The sequence below is a fragment of the Zingiber officinale genome, chromosome 8A, assembly GCF_018446385.1.
Source record: "Zingiber officinale cultivar Zhangliang chromosome 8A, Zo_v1.1, whole genome shotgun sequence".
NCBI classification, from domain to species: domain Eukaryota; kingdom Viridiplantae; phylum Streptophyta; class Magnoliopsida; order Zingiberales; family Zingiberaceae; genus Zingiber; species Zingiber officinale.
In genome coordinates, this window is record NC_056000.1 from 36,260,759 (window position 1) to 36,273,488 (window position 12,730).

At 39.3% G+C, this 12,730-nt stretch overlaps 1 protein-coding gene across 1 annotated transcript; it reads right to left on the bottom strand.

The window, feature by feature from the left end:
- Positions 1-7,901: 7,901 nt before the first annotated feature.
- On the bottom strand, positions 7,902-8,811 carry LOC122011488 (EG45-like domain containing protein). The gene is made up of 3 exons (XM_042567880.1): positions 8,633-8,811; positions 8,236-8,515; positions 7,902-8,156 (listed from the first exon to the last, which is right to left on the bottom strand). The coding sequence occupies exons 1-3, from the start codon at positions 8,742-8,744 to the stop codon at positions 8,150-8,152; spliced, it is 399 nt and encodes a 132-aa protein (XP_042423814.1). The 5' UTR covers positions 8,745-8,811; the 3' UTR covers positions 7,902-8,149.
- Positions 8,812-12,730: the final 3,919 nt, after the last annotated feature.

The following is a 12,730-nucleotide window of genomic DNA, read 5'->3' on the forward strand; positions in this document are numbered from 1 at the left end:
CTGATCCCGAGATCAGTGGATCTGGATCACGTCCAACTTGGCTATAAAAAGGGATTCGACCAACAGCTTTGAGACAATTCATTCAGAATAACTTCAGCTCTTGTGTGCACTACGAAAACAATTCGACAATGCCCAAACATTGTTTCGACGATGATCACGCCAAAAGATCAAATTCTCCAAGTCGTCAGTAATAAGTTTCTTTTTATGCAATACTTGTATGCTTCAATTTTATAATCTAAACTTGTAAATATTTTTTGATACTATAAGGGTTGTCCAACAAAAGCGATCAACAATCACGGGCCTTAGAGTTGAAGTCATCACAGACTCCGAACCAAGTAAATCCTTGGTATCCTTGTTCTTTGTTTCTTACTTTCTATTGCCAATTCTGTATTTTGCGAAAAATGAACGTGAAAGTCACGAGCACTATTCACCCCCTCCCCCAGCGCTTTTGATCCTACAAAGAACACTGTACAAATTGATGAATTGGCTAGTAGTTGAGGCGTCAAGGATTTTGTTGACATAGAGAGATGGCAGCTGCATGCAATAGATAACTAATTCAAGGAGATAGAACCTCAAAAAGTGCATATCGGCGGAGGAGCAGTGAAGAATTCATGATTTACGGAGAAGATCCGACGTGCTCTCGATTTATGCTTGCTTGCTTCCTCTTAAAGCCACCACTAAGCTTGATTAAGCTCGACACGCACTTCCGACGCTGTTCGCATCATCAATGCTTCCTCACCGGCTTCATCTTACTTTCACATTATCGTCTTGATTTCAAATCTTCAAAAGATAGAGTACTTGAAGCACTTCAATCTCTAACCATGGATTCAATTTTGATTGCAGTGAAAGAGGAGTGATCCTGTATGAAAACGAAGATGATGGTAAACTGAGGATGTGGCTTGAAGGTTGACAAAGTGAAGACTCCTTGCAGTCCTACAAAACAAAAGCGTCAGTGTTAAGCCGGGAAGAGGTTACTGGCGTTAGCCCTCTAACGCTCAAGTTAGTCTCCGATGATGTAGAAAAGTGGAGAATTGTAACTAAAGCGTGTAGAAAATGAAGTTGTGTATACCTTTGTCTGTAGATGGGAACCTCCTTTTATAGTGTCACTATAGTGTTCATGCACGCATCTCAAAGCATAGACATATTTTTCTATGCATCCTAGGAAAAGATAGGTAAAAAATGTCCCTAACATCATTTCTTAAGCATACATGCAACTCTCTGATGTGATAGCCTGGAAACTCTTAAAGTATAATTTCCTTGTTGGATATGCTCTGCTATCAGCGACACAAACTCCCAAAATGATATGACAAGATAGCTAGTGGCCCACACATGGCCGACCAACCGTTGCTCGGCCAAGTGGTCCCATCCGGGACGTACTGAACAGAGCTATTGCCCTGCTTTCTGTTTGGTCGTATTATTATCAAAGGGTTGCCCTTTGTCCGATCGGACATGCCTCCTGCTCGGGAGTAGTGGTTTGGAGGAGTTGTTGCTTGACTATTAGCCTTAATCGCGGGTTTTCCCAAAGTGACTGTTCAGACACGATTTGGGCCGACCAGGTGGTCACGCTCGACCGGACAGATGATGTCGCTGCTCGGCTTAATTGGTTTGCTTCATGGATCTAGGCCTTTGACTATTCTGACTTTGACCTCTACGTCTACTACTTTTCTTCTACTTTAACCCACTGGTGGAGCTCCCTTCATCACTGCATCACAAACCTTTCCCTCAAGTCTAGTCGAAGGAGACTGCAAGTTTGACTGACTGGACATTTAATGTAGCCTATCATTCTTTCTTCCCAACTGGCTGTGCTTGGACTCAGAGCTGTCGTTTGGCTATGATGCCTACTGCTCCAATGTTTATAGCCATTGTTCGGCTTCGATATTCTTTGACTCAAGGGTTTATAGCCATCATTCAACTTCTATGTTCTCTGACTTAAGGATTTATAGTCGTCGTTTAGCTTTAGACGTTCTTTGGCTTAAGGGTTTATAGTCGTTATTCGGCTTCGATGTTCTCTGACTCAGAGATTTATAGTCGCCGTTTGGCTTTCGACATTCTCTAATTCAAGGGTTTATAGCTGTCATTTGGCTTTCGACGACTCAAGGATTTATAGTCGTCGTTCAGTTTCGATGTTCTCTGTCTCAAGAGTTTATAGCCATCATTCGGCTTTCGAAATTCTCTAACTCAAGGGTTTATAGCTGTCATTCGAATTTCGATGTTTTCTTACTCAAGAGTTTATAGCTGTCGTTCGGCTTAATTGTGCACAACCCTTAGCCAATTTTCTAGCTCCTTGTTGATCTATGCTTTGAATGTAATGTCTTTTAATTGCCATTGACGCCACCCTAATTTCTCAAAATCATTCAGATCTTCACCCATTAGTGCAAAGCACGCTTGGCCATGCCCTGTAATCATGCTCCCTTTCTCATCACTAATGTCACTTGTAACTGAATGCCATGTGTCACCTTTGCATGTCGTTGCATGAGTGATGTGATAGATGATTGTTTGGATTTGATGTGACAGTAACCTTTTCGAATTCAATGGTCGTGATGAATCCTCGCTTTCCAAAGCTCTCGATCGGACGGCTCCAAGCAGCCATCCTCAATGTTTTTAAGCCCCTAGCTTTTTCTTTTACCCAATCGTCTTCCTTACATTCACTGTCATCTTCTCTTCTTCGTTCACAACCTTTGCCAATGATTTTCTTTATAGTAAGCTCTTTCTCTCTTTGAATCCTTGCTCTCCCTCCTTTTCTTTGCTTCATGGCTAAATTTCCTCATCCTCCCCTAGTCATCCCTAGGCTCTTGTACACCTCCACCAAGTCTAAGTTTAATGGCGATGAGGTTGACCAGATACAACTGACCTAATGTTTCCCCAAGAGTTATAAGATTGTCATTCTATCTTCCTACGATCGCCCTCATATGTCTCCAAATGGTTTTCTGCCCTTATTTAAAGACCAATTTTTAGCTGACCTGAGCTTTCCCATTCACCCCTTTTTCTCCTAAGTTTTTAGATATTTTCATATTTCTCTGTATCATTTAATGGCAAACTCTTTCAAATTACTGTGTGGGTAGTCATACTGTTCCATCTACATGGGATTCCCTTAGTACGTCATGTGTTTTATTACTTTTACTACCCTAAGTTATCTGAGTTGGGTACCTTTATGTTTCAAGCCCGAATAGGCATCGTTTACTTCAATAAAATGTCTTCCTCAAATAAGCATTGGAGGGAGCATTACTTCTACGTCCGTCTCCCCATCCGGCCCGACTTCCTTACCGACTAGCAGATAGAGTTGGCGAAGTCTCCTCCAGTTGGCTGATATTGAAGCCAATCGGACTACCTTCAAGTAGCCGCAAGCTTGGTTGGTTAGAAATATCACATGCACTGGCTATTATTGGAGGGAGTCCTATATGTGTTTAGGCTAAGCCCTCTCCAAACACAGCTGCCCCTCCCCCTAGGTTTGCCCTTTTTCTTCCTGACGTCTTTGAATTTAATTGATTTCTCATCCTTTTTACAGCTCAAATCATGCTAAGGGCATGGCTAAGTAGTAAGAGCAAGCTTGTCGATGCGGAGATCAATGGCAAAGGCGTCGCCGAGCTAGAGAGTCGGGGTCTGTTGCTAGTTGAGCACTTGGAAGAGCCAACCAGCAAAGTTAGGGGAAGCAGGGTGGTGTCTAGCGACGCAGCAGCCCACCCCCCCCTCCCCAAACAAAAATAATCCATGGTGTTGATCTCTTTGCCTTCGAAGTCGGCCACTTCTGGTGAGCTACTTATCCAATGCCACGAGAAGCTTCAGGTGGAGACTTCTTCCCGCTTGGTAACTTCAGCCCTACAGCCCTCTATTCCTTCAACATCCCAGCATCCATCCCAGTGGGGCAAAACTTCATCTTCAGCAATCCTTGAGAGGGAAGCTTCCTTACCTACCCCTCCATCCTTCGATCAGACACCTTCATTGTCCGCGTTATCGGCCGAGATGATATGTACATCGCCTGTTGCCTTCTTGCCGCCTCCACCCACCAACTCTGCTAGCCAGGTATCCATAATTCACTCCTTCCCCTATCCAAGTCCAAGGGCCCGACCACTTCAGAGCCATCAGACCCGAGCGGCCAACGAAGCATCAAGGCCATCCTTCGCTTGCCTACTGACGAGTGGCATCACTCAGACGGTGCCAAGTCATGCTCCCCGCGGCACCAAATAACCACCCAAGGTCCCCTTGCACAAACATAGGTAGATGCTAGGGCCAGAGCATACCATTCTGTCGAGGGATCTCACTGGCGACTTTACTTAGAAATCCACTGGGGTAAATTTTAACTAAGTCTTTTCTCTCCATTCCCCAATCGAAACTAATTAGCTTTTCCATCTTGCAGTTCTAGGTAGAGAGTTTAGCTATCTGCCTGTGGCTAGTGTTTTTGAAACACGAAAACCAACAACTGCGAGCCCCATCCGACCAAGCATAAAGCTCGCGGGCTCGGGTTGAGTAGCTCACTGCGGAGATTACCAACTAAAGAAAGACTTGGAGTAACGTGAACAAGAACAAGAATCATGAGCACGCCCTCCAACTCAATTGGCTAACCAAGCAGGGTCATAATTTTGAGTTGAAGATAAATTCTGCCAACGTCAAGAAGCTTCGAGCAATCAAAGACCTTGAAATCAAAAATAAAGAGGCTCGGGTCTTGACCCACAATCTTAAAGAGGCGGAAGCTACTTTGGTGGCCAAGCAGGTTAGTCGAATGGCAAAGCAGGCAACGAGCAAGCTCCAGCTTCGTGAGAAAGATGCTGAACTGTCTGCCCTTAAGGCTGAGTTGGAGGCGTCCAAGTCGGCTTTCGAAAAGTTCAAAGAGGAGGAACTCGGTATGTTAGAAGTAAATTATCTTCAATCTGATGCTTTCAATGAGATGTTTACTGACTGGACTCTCCGCCTCTTCAACTATGGCATCGACGTTACCCTTCGCCAGCTGAAAGATGATGGCTACCTTTCTCTCGATCTCTCGAGCCACATTATAAAGAGGGAGCAGATCACCGAGTCACTTTTGGATGACATGCTCGATTACCTTGCTTAGTTTTCTTTTCAATCTTCTCATCAACTTTTTGTATTTTCCATAAGCAACTTATAAAAATTTCTAAGTGTTAATCAATGTATGCCCATTCAAACCTTTAGAATTTTCTCTCTTCTACCATGTATACCTGGCTGAACGGCTCAAGAGTCTCGAGATGTGAGAATTAAGTTCACTGAAAATATTGCCGAGTGGCTCGTGAGTCTTTGACGCTTAGGCTCGAGAGCAGGCTCGCTTATAACTCATCCGATCGGGTCGAGAGTCTTTTACACTTAGGTGTGAGAGTTTCGCTCACTTATAACATGGCCGAATGGCTTGTGAGTTTTTGACACACCCAGTTTGAACCCCGCGGCTTATAATCTTGAGGTGCGAGAGTAAGCTCGCTTATAACTCGCCCAAACGAGTTAAGAGTCTTTGACACTTATATGCGAGGGCTTCTTTCGCTTATAACATGGTTGAGCTGCTCATGAATCTTTGACATGCCCAGTCTGAATCCCAGGACTTAGAATCTTGAGGCGTGAGAGCATACTCGCTTATAACTTTCCTCAGTGGGTTGAGAGTCTTTGACACTCAGGCGCGAGAGTTTCACTCACTTATAAAATGACCGAATGGCTTGTGAGTTTTTTGACACACCCAGTTTGAACCCCGTGACTTATAATCTTAAGGTGCGAGAGCAAGCTCGCTTATAACTCGCCCGAGTGAGTTGAGAGTCTTTGGCACTTAGACACGAGGGCTTCGCTCGCTTATAACAGGGTCGAGCTGCTCGTGAGTCTTTGACACGTCCAGTCTGAACTCTAGGAATTAGAATCTTGAGGCATGAGAGCATGCTCACTTATAACTCCCCAGAGTGAGTCGAGAGTCTTTGACACTTAAGCGTGAGGGCTTCACTCGCTTATAATACTGTCAAGCGGGTCATGAATCTTTGGCACGCACGATCTGAACCCCCTGGCTTATAATCTTGGCGTACGAGAGCAGGCTCGCTTATAACTCGCCCGAGCTGGTCGAGAATCTAGGGATATATGCAAACGAGCCGAGCTGAGCTTTGGGGTGTTCAAGCTTTGGGTTGTTCAAGCTTTGGGGTATTCAGCAAATGCTCAAGCAGACCTTTAATTTGATAATTTCTATGTTGATGCTATTGTCGGTGCTCTTCAATCACCGGCTTCCTCTCTTCACACCACCCTTCCGCTCGTGGGTGACATTGTCCATCAAGAGAGCAGGATTCGCGGACGAATCTCGGCGAGGCTTCAGTTTGAGACTGTATCAATCTTTGATGTTGTGCGTTGCTTTTCAGTGATAAGAGCATAAAAGCGAGGTTCGCAGTCGAGGCTAGATGGGCCTCCCCCGTTCAACCTCCACATGTTGGACTGCATAGGTCCGGGGCTCTAGGTATTGCTGTGTTGTTCCCGCTTAGAGCCCTTTGGGTGATTGATGTGCATGGGCCGCTCGGTGCTACAGGATAGCAATTGGCTCGGAGATCACTTCCTTCCTCTGAGCAACCTGGACTTTTTCGACATTGATGCACTCAATAGCCTGCCCGAGCAGGTGATCGAAGTCTCTTGGAGGCCTCTAGATGGGTGACCGAAAGAACTCACCCTCTACAAGTCCTTAAGAGAAAGAGCTTATCAAGATCTCTAGTGTGGCTGATGGAACTTCTCACTTGGTTAAACCTTTTAATATAGGTCTACATTGATTCCTTGGGCCCTCGCTTGACCGCAAGCAGGTTGATATTTGTCTTCTAATGGCAATGATTGCTCGTGAATTGTTGTAGGAACGCCGAGCGAAAATCTTTGAAGTTATTGATAGATCCGATCGACAGACTCTTGGACCACCTCTGCGCTGATCCAAAGAGCGTGGTGAGGAATACCTGTTTAGGATTTTTAAGATGGTGAGTCTGTTAATAATTTTTCCTATCTTCTAAAATTTCTTTTATTTCTTTACAAGTTAGGAATCATACTCCATATATTAGGATTTTTTTCCCTTTATTTGGGTTTTAGAGTTGCATCTATATAAACATATATTTAGTTGTTTGAGGATTGATTTACGGGTTATAAAATAATATTTTCTTTTTGGGAAAATATAAAGGACAATGATTATTTCTTCTTGTCTTCTCCTCAAACCCTCTTTTTCATCTGTCCACAGGATAATTACTATTTTATTCAAAATCACAAAATGTTGCTTCATTTCCAAACCAACTAGAGGCAATTTCAAGAAACAAAAAAAGCGTTCAAAATGAGATTTGTGTAAAGTTGTTTAATTTCCATTCATTTGTATTTGTATTTGTATTTCGTATTCTTGTTGTATTGTTATAAAATTAATTACAAGAGGCTTATTCGCCTTCGAAAAAGAGAAGGATAGTGATGATGATTTACTAAGATTAGGCTTTGGGCGTAGTCGCCTTGAGACGCAGTGGCATTCACCTATTTTTATTGACAGAATCGACCTTACATCCATTCATGTCTTTAGCTATTTTGATTGATGATGTCGGCCTTTATGTTGTTCGCAATAGGCTTAGTAAGATAGTTATGGGGTGTTTGACTTGATACTTCTTATCATTGCCCCTATGCATGCATGCTATAAAATTGCTTCGTGTCGTTCTAATTACGATTGGTGCGCGTGCAAGTGAAAAATGATATGGTGATCAACCGAGTGAAACTTAATCAAGATGTTTAACTACTTGCTACTATATATCAATCAAGCGTTACTCTATTTAGTTAAGAGATTCGAGCATGAGTTAGTAACGCTTCGATGCACGACGCAAATGCCAAAATAATTAATAAAATGATGAATGACAAAAATAAGAATAGGATTACGAGTTGAGGTGTTAATCATTTTAGTCTGTCATTTGCTAAAAAAATGTCTCTAATTTAAAAAACCTTCTTGCCGATATTTTATTTATTATTTAATGATTATACTCCATTAGTTTAGTTCTAATGGACGGACATAATTTTATTGATCGACCTTCACAAACAAAGGTCACATATTCTTGTAACTATAAATATTACATATATTTATTAAGAGTTTGAAGTCCTCGTGCTTCCTTATTCTTCGCTTGGATATCCAATTCCTTATTCATTAGCTATAGTACTCTTTTAGTCATTTCATCTCTTCTTACACCCTGCAAAAGATAGGAAAATAAGTAAAATAAAATATATAAAATAGAAAATTATAAAACTAAGATGATAAAAGATTATTACTGGGTATAATCAATTTGGATCCTTCCGGCATCAGGATTGGCAATCATCGCAAAAGCTTCCTGAGAGAGGTCCATGGTGACCCCTCTGCTTGCGCATCCCGGGCAATAGTCCACGATGGTGACAGTGACGCTGCCACCCCTGCAAGGGTTTGGGACTGCATTGGTTCCACCGGTGCACCTTACAGTGTACCTCCTCCCGCAAGCCGCACGGTTACCCCATATAGAATCACCCGCTGCGGCTATCAGCACGCCTCTATCTTGGAACCCAAAGCACGAGGAAGCTATAAACATATATATATAACAGCAGCAACAACAATAACAATAATGTTAGCTAGTCATAATAGTTTAGAAAAGATGAACCCTAAAATTGTTAATTAAGTAGGTTAAAAATGCTCAACGAGTATAAGGAGGGGTGTAGAAGGTTGCAATTCCAGGCACTGCAGCAACAGATGAAACTAGGGCAACCATCACCATGATTGCCACCACCATCGAGCTCTTCATCGAAGCCATTTCAATCGATTACCGGAAACAAAATTGCTTGGAAATAGCAAGTTTTTTTTTCTGTGCTCTCGATCGAGATGATGGCACCCAAATTTATACGCGAAGGAGTTGGAAAAATATGACCAAAAATTGAAGAAAATTTCTCTTCTTTTGTCTTGTTTAATTTAATGACATAATTTTCCAAAGTCTTGCCGCTTTTAATGGCTTTCATATATTTCTTTTTTCTCTCTCGAGAAGCATCAAGAACATTTGATTTAGTAAAATAATTTAGAATTATTTTAATGAGATTTTAGCATACAAAAGTCTATTTTTCTTTGTTTTCATCATCAAAATTCCACACTGCATATGCGTGTAGTAGTTTTTCTCTATCACAAGTATAAGTAAATTATTTCGGGTTTCCTGACCATGACTTTCTTATCGTCAGAGGAAGAGAAGTATGATCCGATCTCAGCTAATGGTGCGACTTAAAAATGTTAACTATTTAGATGGACCTCTATGAACATTTTACCGATTTATTCTAGTGGATGATGGAGTTGAGTCAGTCATCTTCAAAAATAATTGGTTCGAATATTTAAATTATCAAGAAAAAAAAGTAGGATTTAATTAACTTAAATTAGGGTTATTTAATTAAAGTGTGAATCAATCTGAACTATTTTTTTTTGTTTTTTGTTTTTTGTTTTTGATAATCAGTGTCGCCTGATTAATCCTAGGGGTACAGGGATTTTCCCTTGATTTGCCAACTAGATAAATCTGAATCACAATTTATATACACTATCGCTAAAATATTCATCATGGAATTCAAATTTTAATCCTGTTATTCAAATATTAATCTAATGACTCTGGAAGACCTTTGTAGAAAATTTTTTAGAGTGTCCTTCCGTATACGTTTTGTTTATCCGATCGACTTTGATAATTAGTCTAGAAATTTTTGATTATTTTTTATACAATTTAAATTTAAAATACAATTCTTTTTATTTTTTTTTAAATTATGAGGAATGGGTTATATATGGATGCTGACTCAATTGGTCTGGATCGGAAGAAGATAATTAGCCACCAAGGTTGAATTGAAGGTAATCCATTCACGTGTAGGAATGACTTTTTGTTTGCCTATTCAAGTTTCTCTTGTAATCAAATTATATATCTACAATTCTTTTTCTCATGCAAAAAATTTAAGGTAAGGATTGAGCATCCTCAGGGCTGTCACGTCATGTTAAAGTCATGAAATTGGCAAAATTTTCAAATAGAGCATGCACCTAAGATTTTGTGTTATTTATTTAAAAATAATATATATTTATAAAAGATGTTTTTAAAAATATATAATTTTTTTTTATTTTTATATGTGATATTAAAGGATAGAATGACACAGGAGCGAACTAAGACTTAGACAATTGTACAATCAGTTAAGAGTCGAGGGTATAGTTCTCAATTTAGGTGAAACTTATCGTGAGGATGATTATAGTTGAAAATCCAATTGACTAGAATTTGATCCCCTCAGTTGGTAATTGACACATAAGAAAACTCTTAAATAGCGAAAAGATTTAACAACAAAATTTAATCGATAATTTACCAAAGGGCGCACGTAGAGATTTAAATTTATCAAAAAAAACGTACGTTATTTTGATATTTACCAAAGAACGTACATTTTTAAGTGTATTTTCTATTTTACCTTTCTGATAATTTGACTGTTTCTATTATTTTTCTCTTCTATGTTATTTTTCTCTCTCTTCTCTCTACTTTCTCTTTTTTTTACCGGAGCATATGAATAACATTAGTTAATTTTTTAATAACATTTTAATATATTTGAAGAATTAAAAATAAACAATGAATAACATATTTGAACTTCTTGCAATTTCAAAAATTCACTAGAACTAAAATGAGTATAATGGGAGGCTCAGAACTCTCTAGGTCGATCAGTGAGTTTCGATCAAAATCTACTGATAGACCTAGAGAGCTCCGATTGCATCCATTTCGGTTTCTATATATTTCTAAAATTGCAAGTAGTTAAAATATGATGTCCATTATTTATTTTAACTTTTCATAGATGTTAACATACAAAATGAAAGAATTATCAAAAATGCCCACGTTGAGTTTGATATGGAATCATATCAGACCCAACGTGGGTCTGATATCATTTCATATCAGGTCTACGTTAGACCTGATATGGATTTCATATCAGACCCAATATGGTATAGTATCTTGGGCAAAATAGGTGGTTGATCATTGTTCTATAAACCACTAGACACTGGTTTTATCCTTGCCTTGAAGTCCTTACTGCATGTAATAAGAAACATAGGCATTGGATATGCTTTAATCGTGGGCAGTTAAGAAATGCTTTTTCTGTTTTCCCCACCCAAACCCCAAAATCTTATTCCAATTCATTACATATATTACAAAGGCATGCCCTTGATGAATCAGATTCCAAATCTGGATTAACAGTCTAGCTTTCTCATAGTGATAAAATGGAGTCTGTTCAAGTTTATTGCTGACTGTACATGTTAAAAAGTACTTAATGTATTAATTTAGATTCCCTAACAAATTAGATACACAGATACAAACTCAAGTTTCCCGAATACTTTATTTTATTACAAATTTATAAACTATCAAGGAAGATACGACGGAAGATGTATGTGTCAATCCAAGATCTTTTTTGTTATAAAAAATAATACAATTTTGGCACTTTATATTGATGATAGATAGTTGAATATTGTGATTATTAGATACTTAACATACATGTCTTCTTTGATCAACTTAGCTTAGGGGTATTCGTTAATGTTAACAGTATAATCAAAGCCTCATACTAGAATTATATGAAAAATATCATAGATTTAAAAGATAAAAGATACCTCTATTAATAGAGGACCTTTTAAGTAGAATCTAAATATAAATTTATGAGAACTTAGATTCAAAATGGATATTATGGAGGTATGTAAAGTCTTTTTGTCATAACAAGTGGTATTAGAGTCATGATCAAAATTAGATGTCATGTGGGGTGGTCTTGAACGAAGTTGAGAGAAGACCCAAAGCAGGTAAAGAGTGATCGGATGCTTAAAGGGAAACTGTATCAAGTTAAGAGTGACCGGATCTTTACGGAAAAACCTTTTGCGTAGAAACAAAAAATAAATCCACGAGGGTTTAGGCCCAAAGTGGATAATATATCATACTATTATAGGTCGGATGTCATGTGAGGTTGCCTTGAACGAAGTTAAGAGGAGACCTAGAGTAGCTCAAGAGTGATCGAATGCTTAAAGGGAGGCCTAGAGCATACCAAGAGTGATTGGATGTTTGCAGGGAGGTCCGGAGTAGGTCAAGAGTGACAAGATCCTTGCAGAAGGTCCGAAATAAGTCAAGAATGACCAGATGCCTGAGAGAATGCATGGACCATGAGAGTACTAGTAGTCCTTCGTTTGAGGTGAGAATTGATTTAAAAGATGAAACATATTTTCATTGGTATGAGGCATTTTGGGTAGAACTCAAAAACAAATTCATTAGGGTTTAAGCCTAAAGTGGACAATATTCTTGACCAAATGCACTATGAAAATCTCCTTCTAAGAAACAGAGAAGTCTCATACAAGTTCAAGCATGAAAATATAATAAGAAAATAAGAATGCATATGCCAAATACAATCGAGAACTATTTTTAGAGTTTACAATGAGGAACCTTGTATTGCTTGTTCTTTTCTTGCTTTGGATTGCCTCTTGGTAGATGGAAATGTAACAACACTTTGCTTTAAAACTCCCAAGAACTAGTTGAACCAAGTGTTCTTCAAATCTTTGTGAAAACCCCTTTCCTAGGTTACTTCAACGCCTCCTAATCGATTAAACTTACTCCTAATCGATTGTCATGTCAGTTTGATCATTCAAAACCTATAGAATAACTCTTTTTTCACCTATCTAATCTCGATTGATGAATCATACCAATCAATTTGATAACTTCTAATCCATTTAAAACCTTTATGTTCTCACAAGAATCTCTCAATCGATTCCAGACCTACTGTC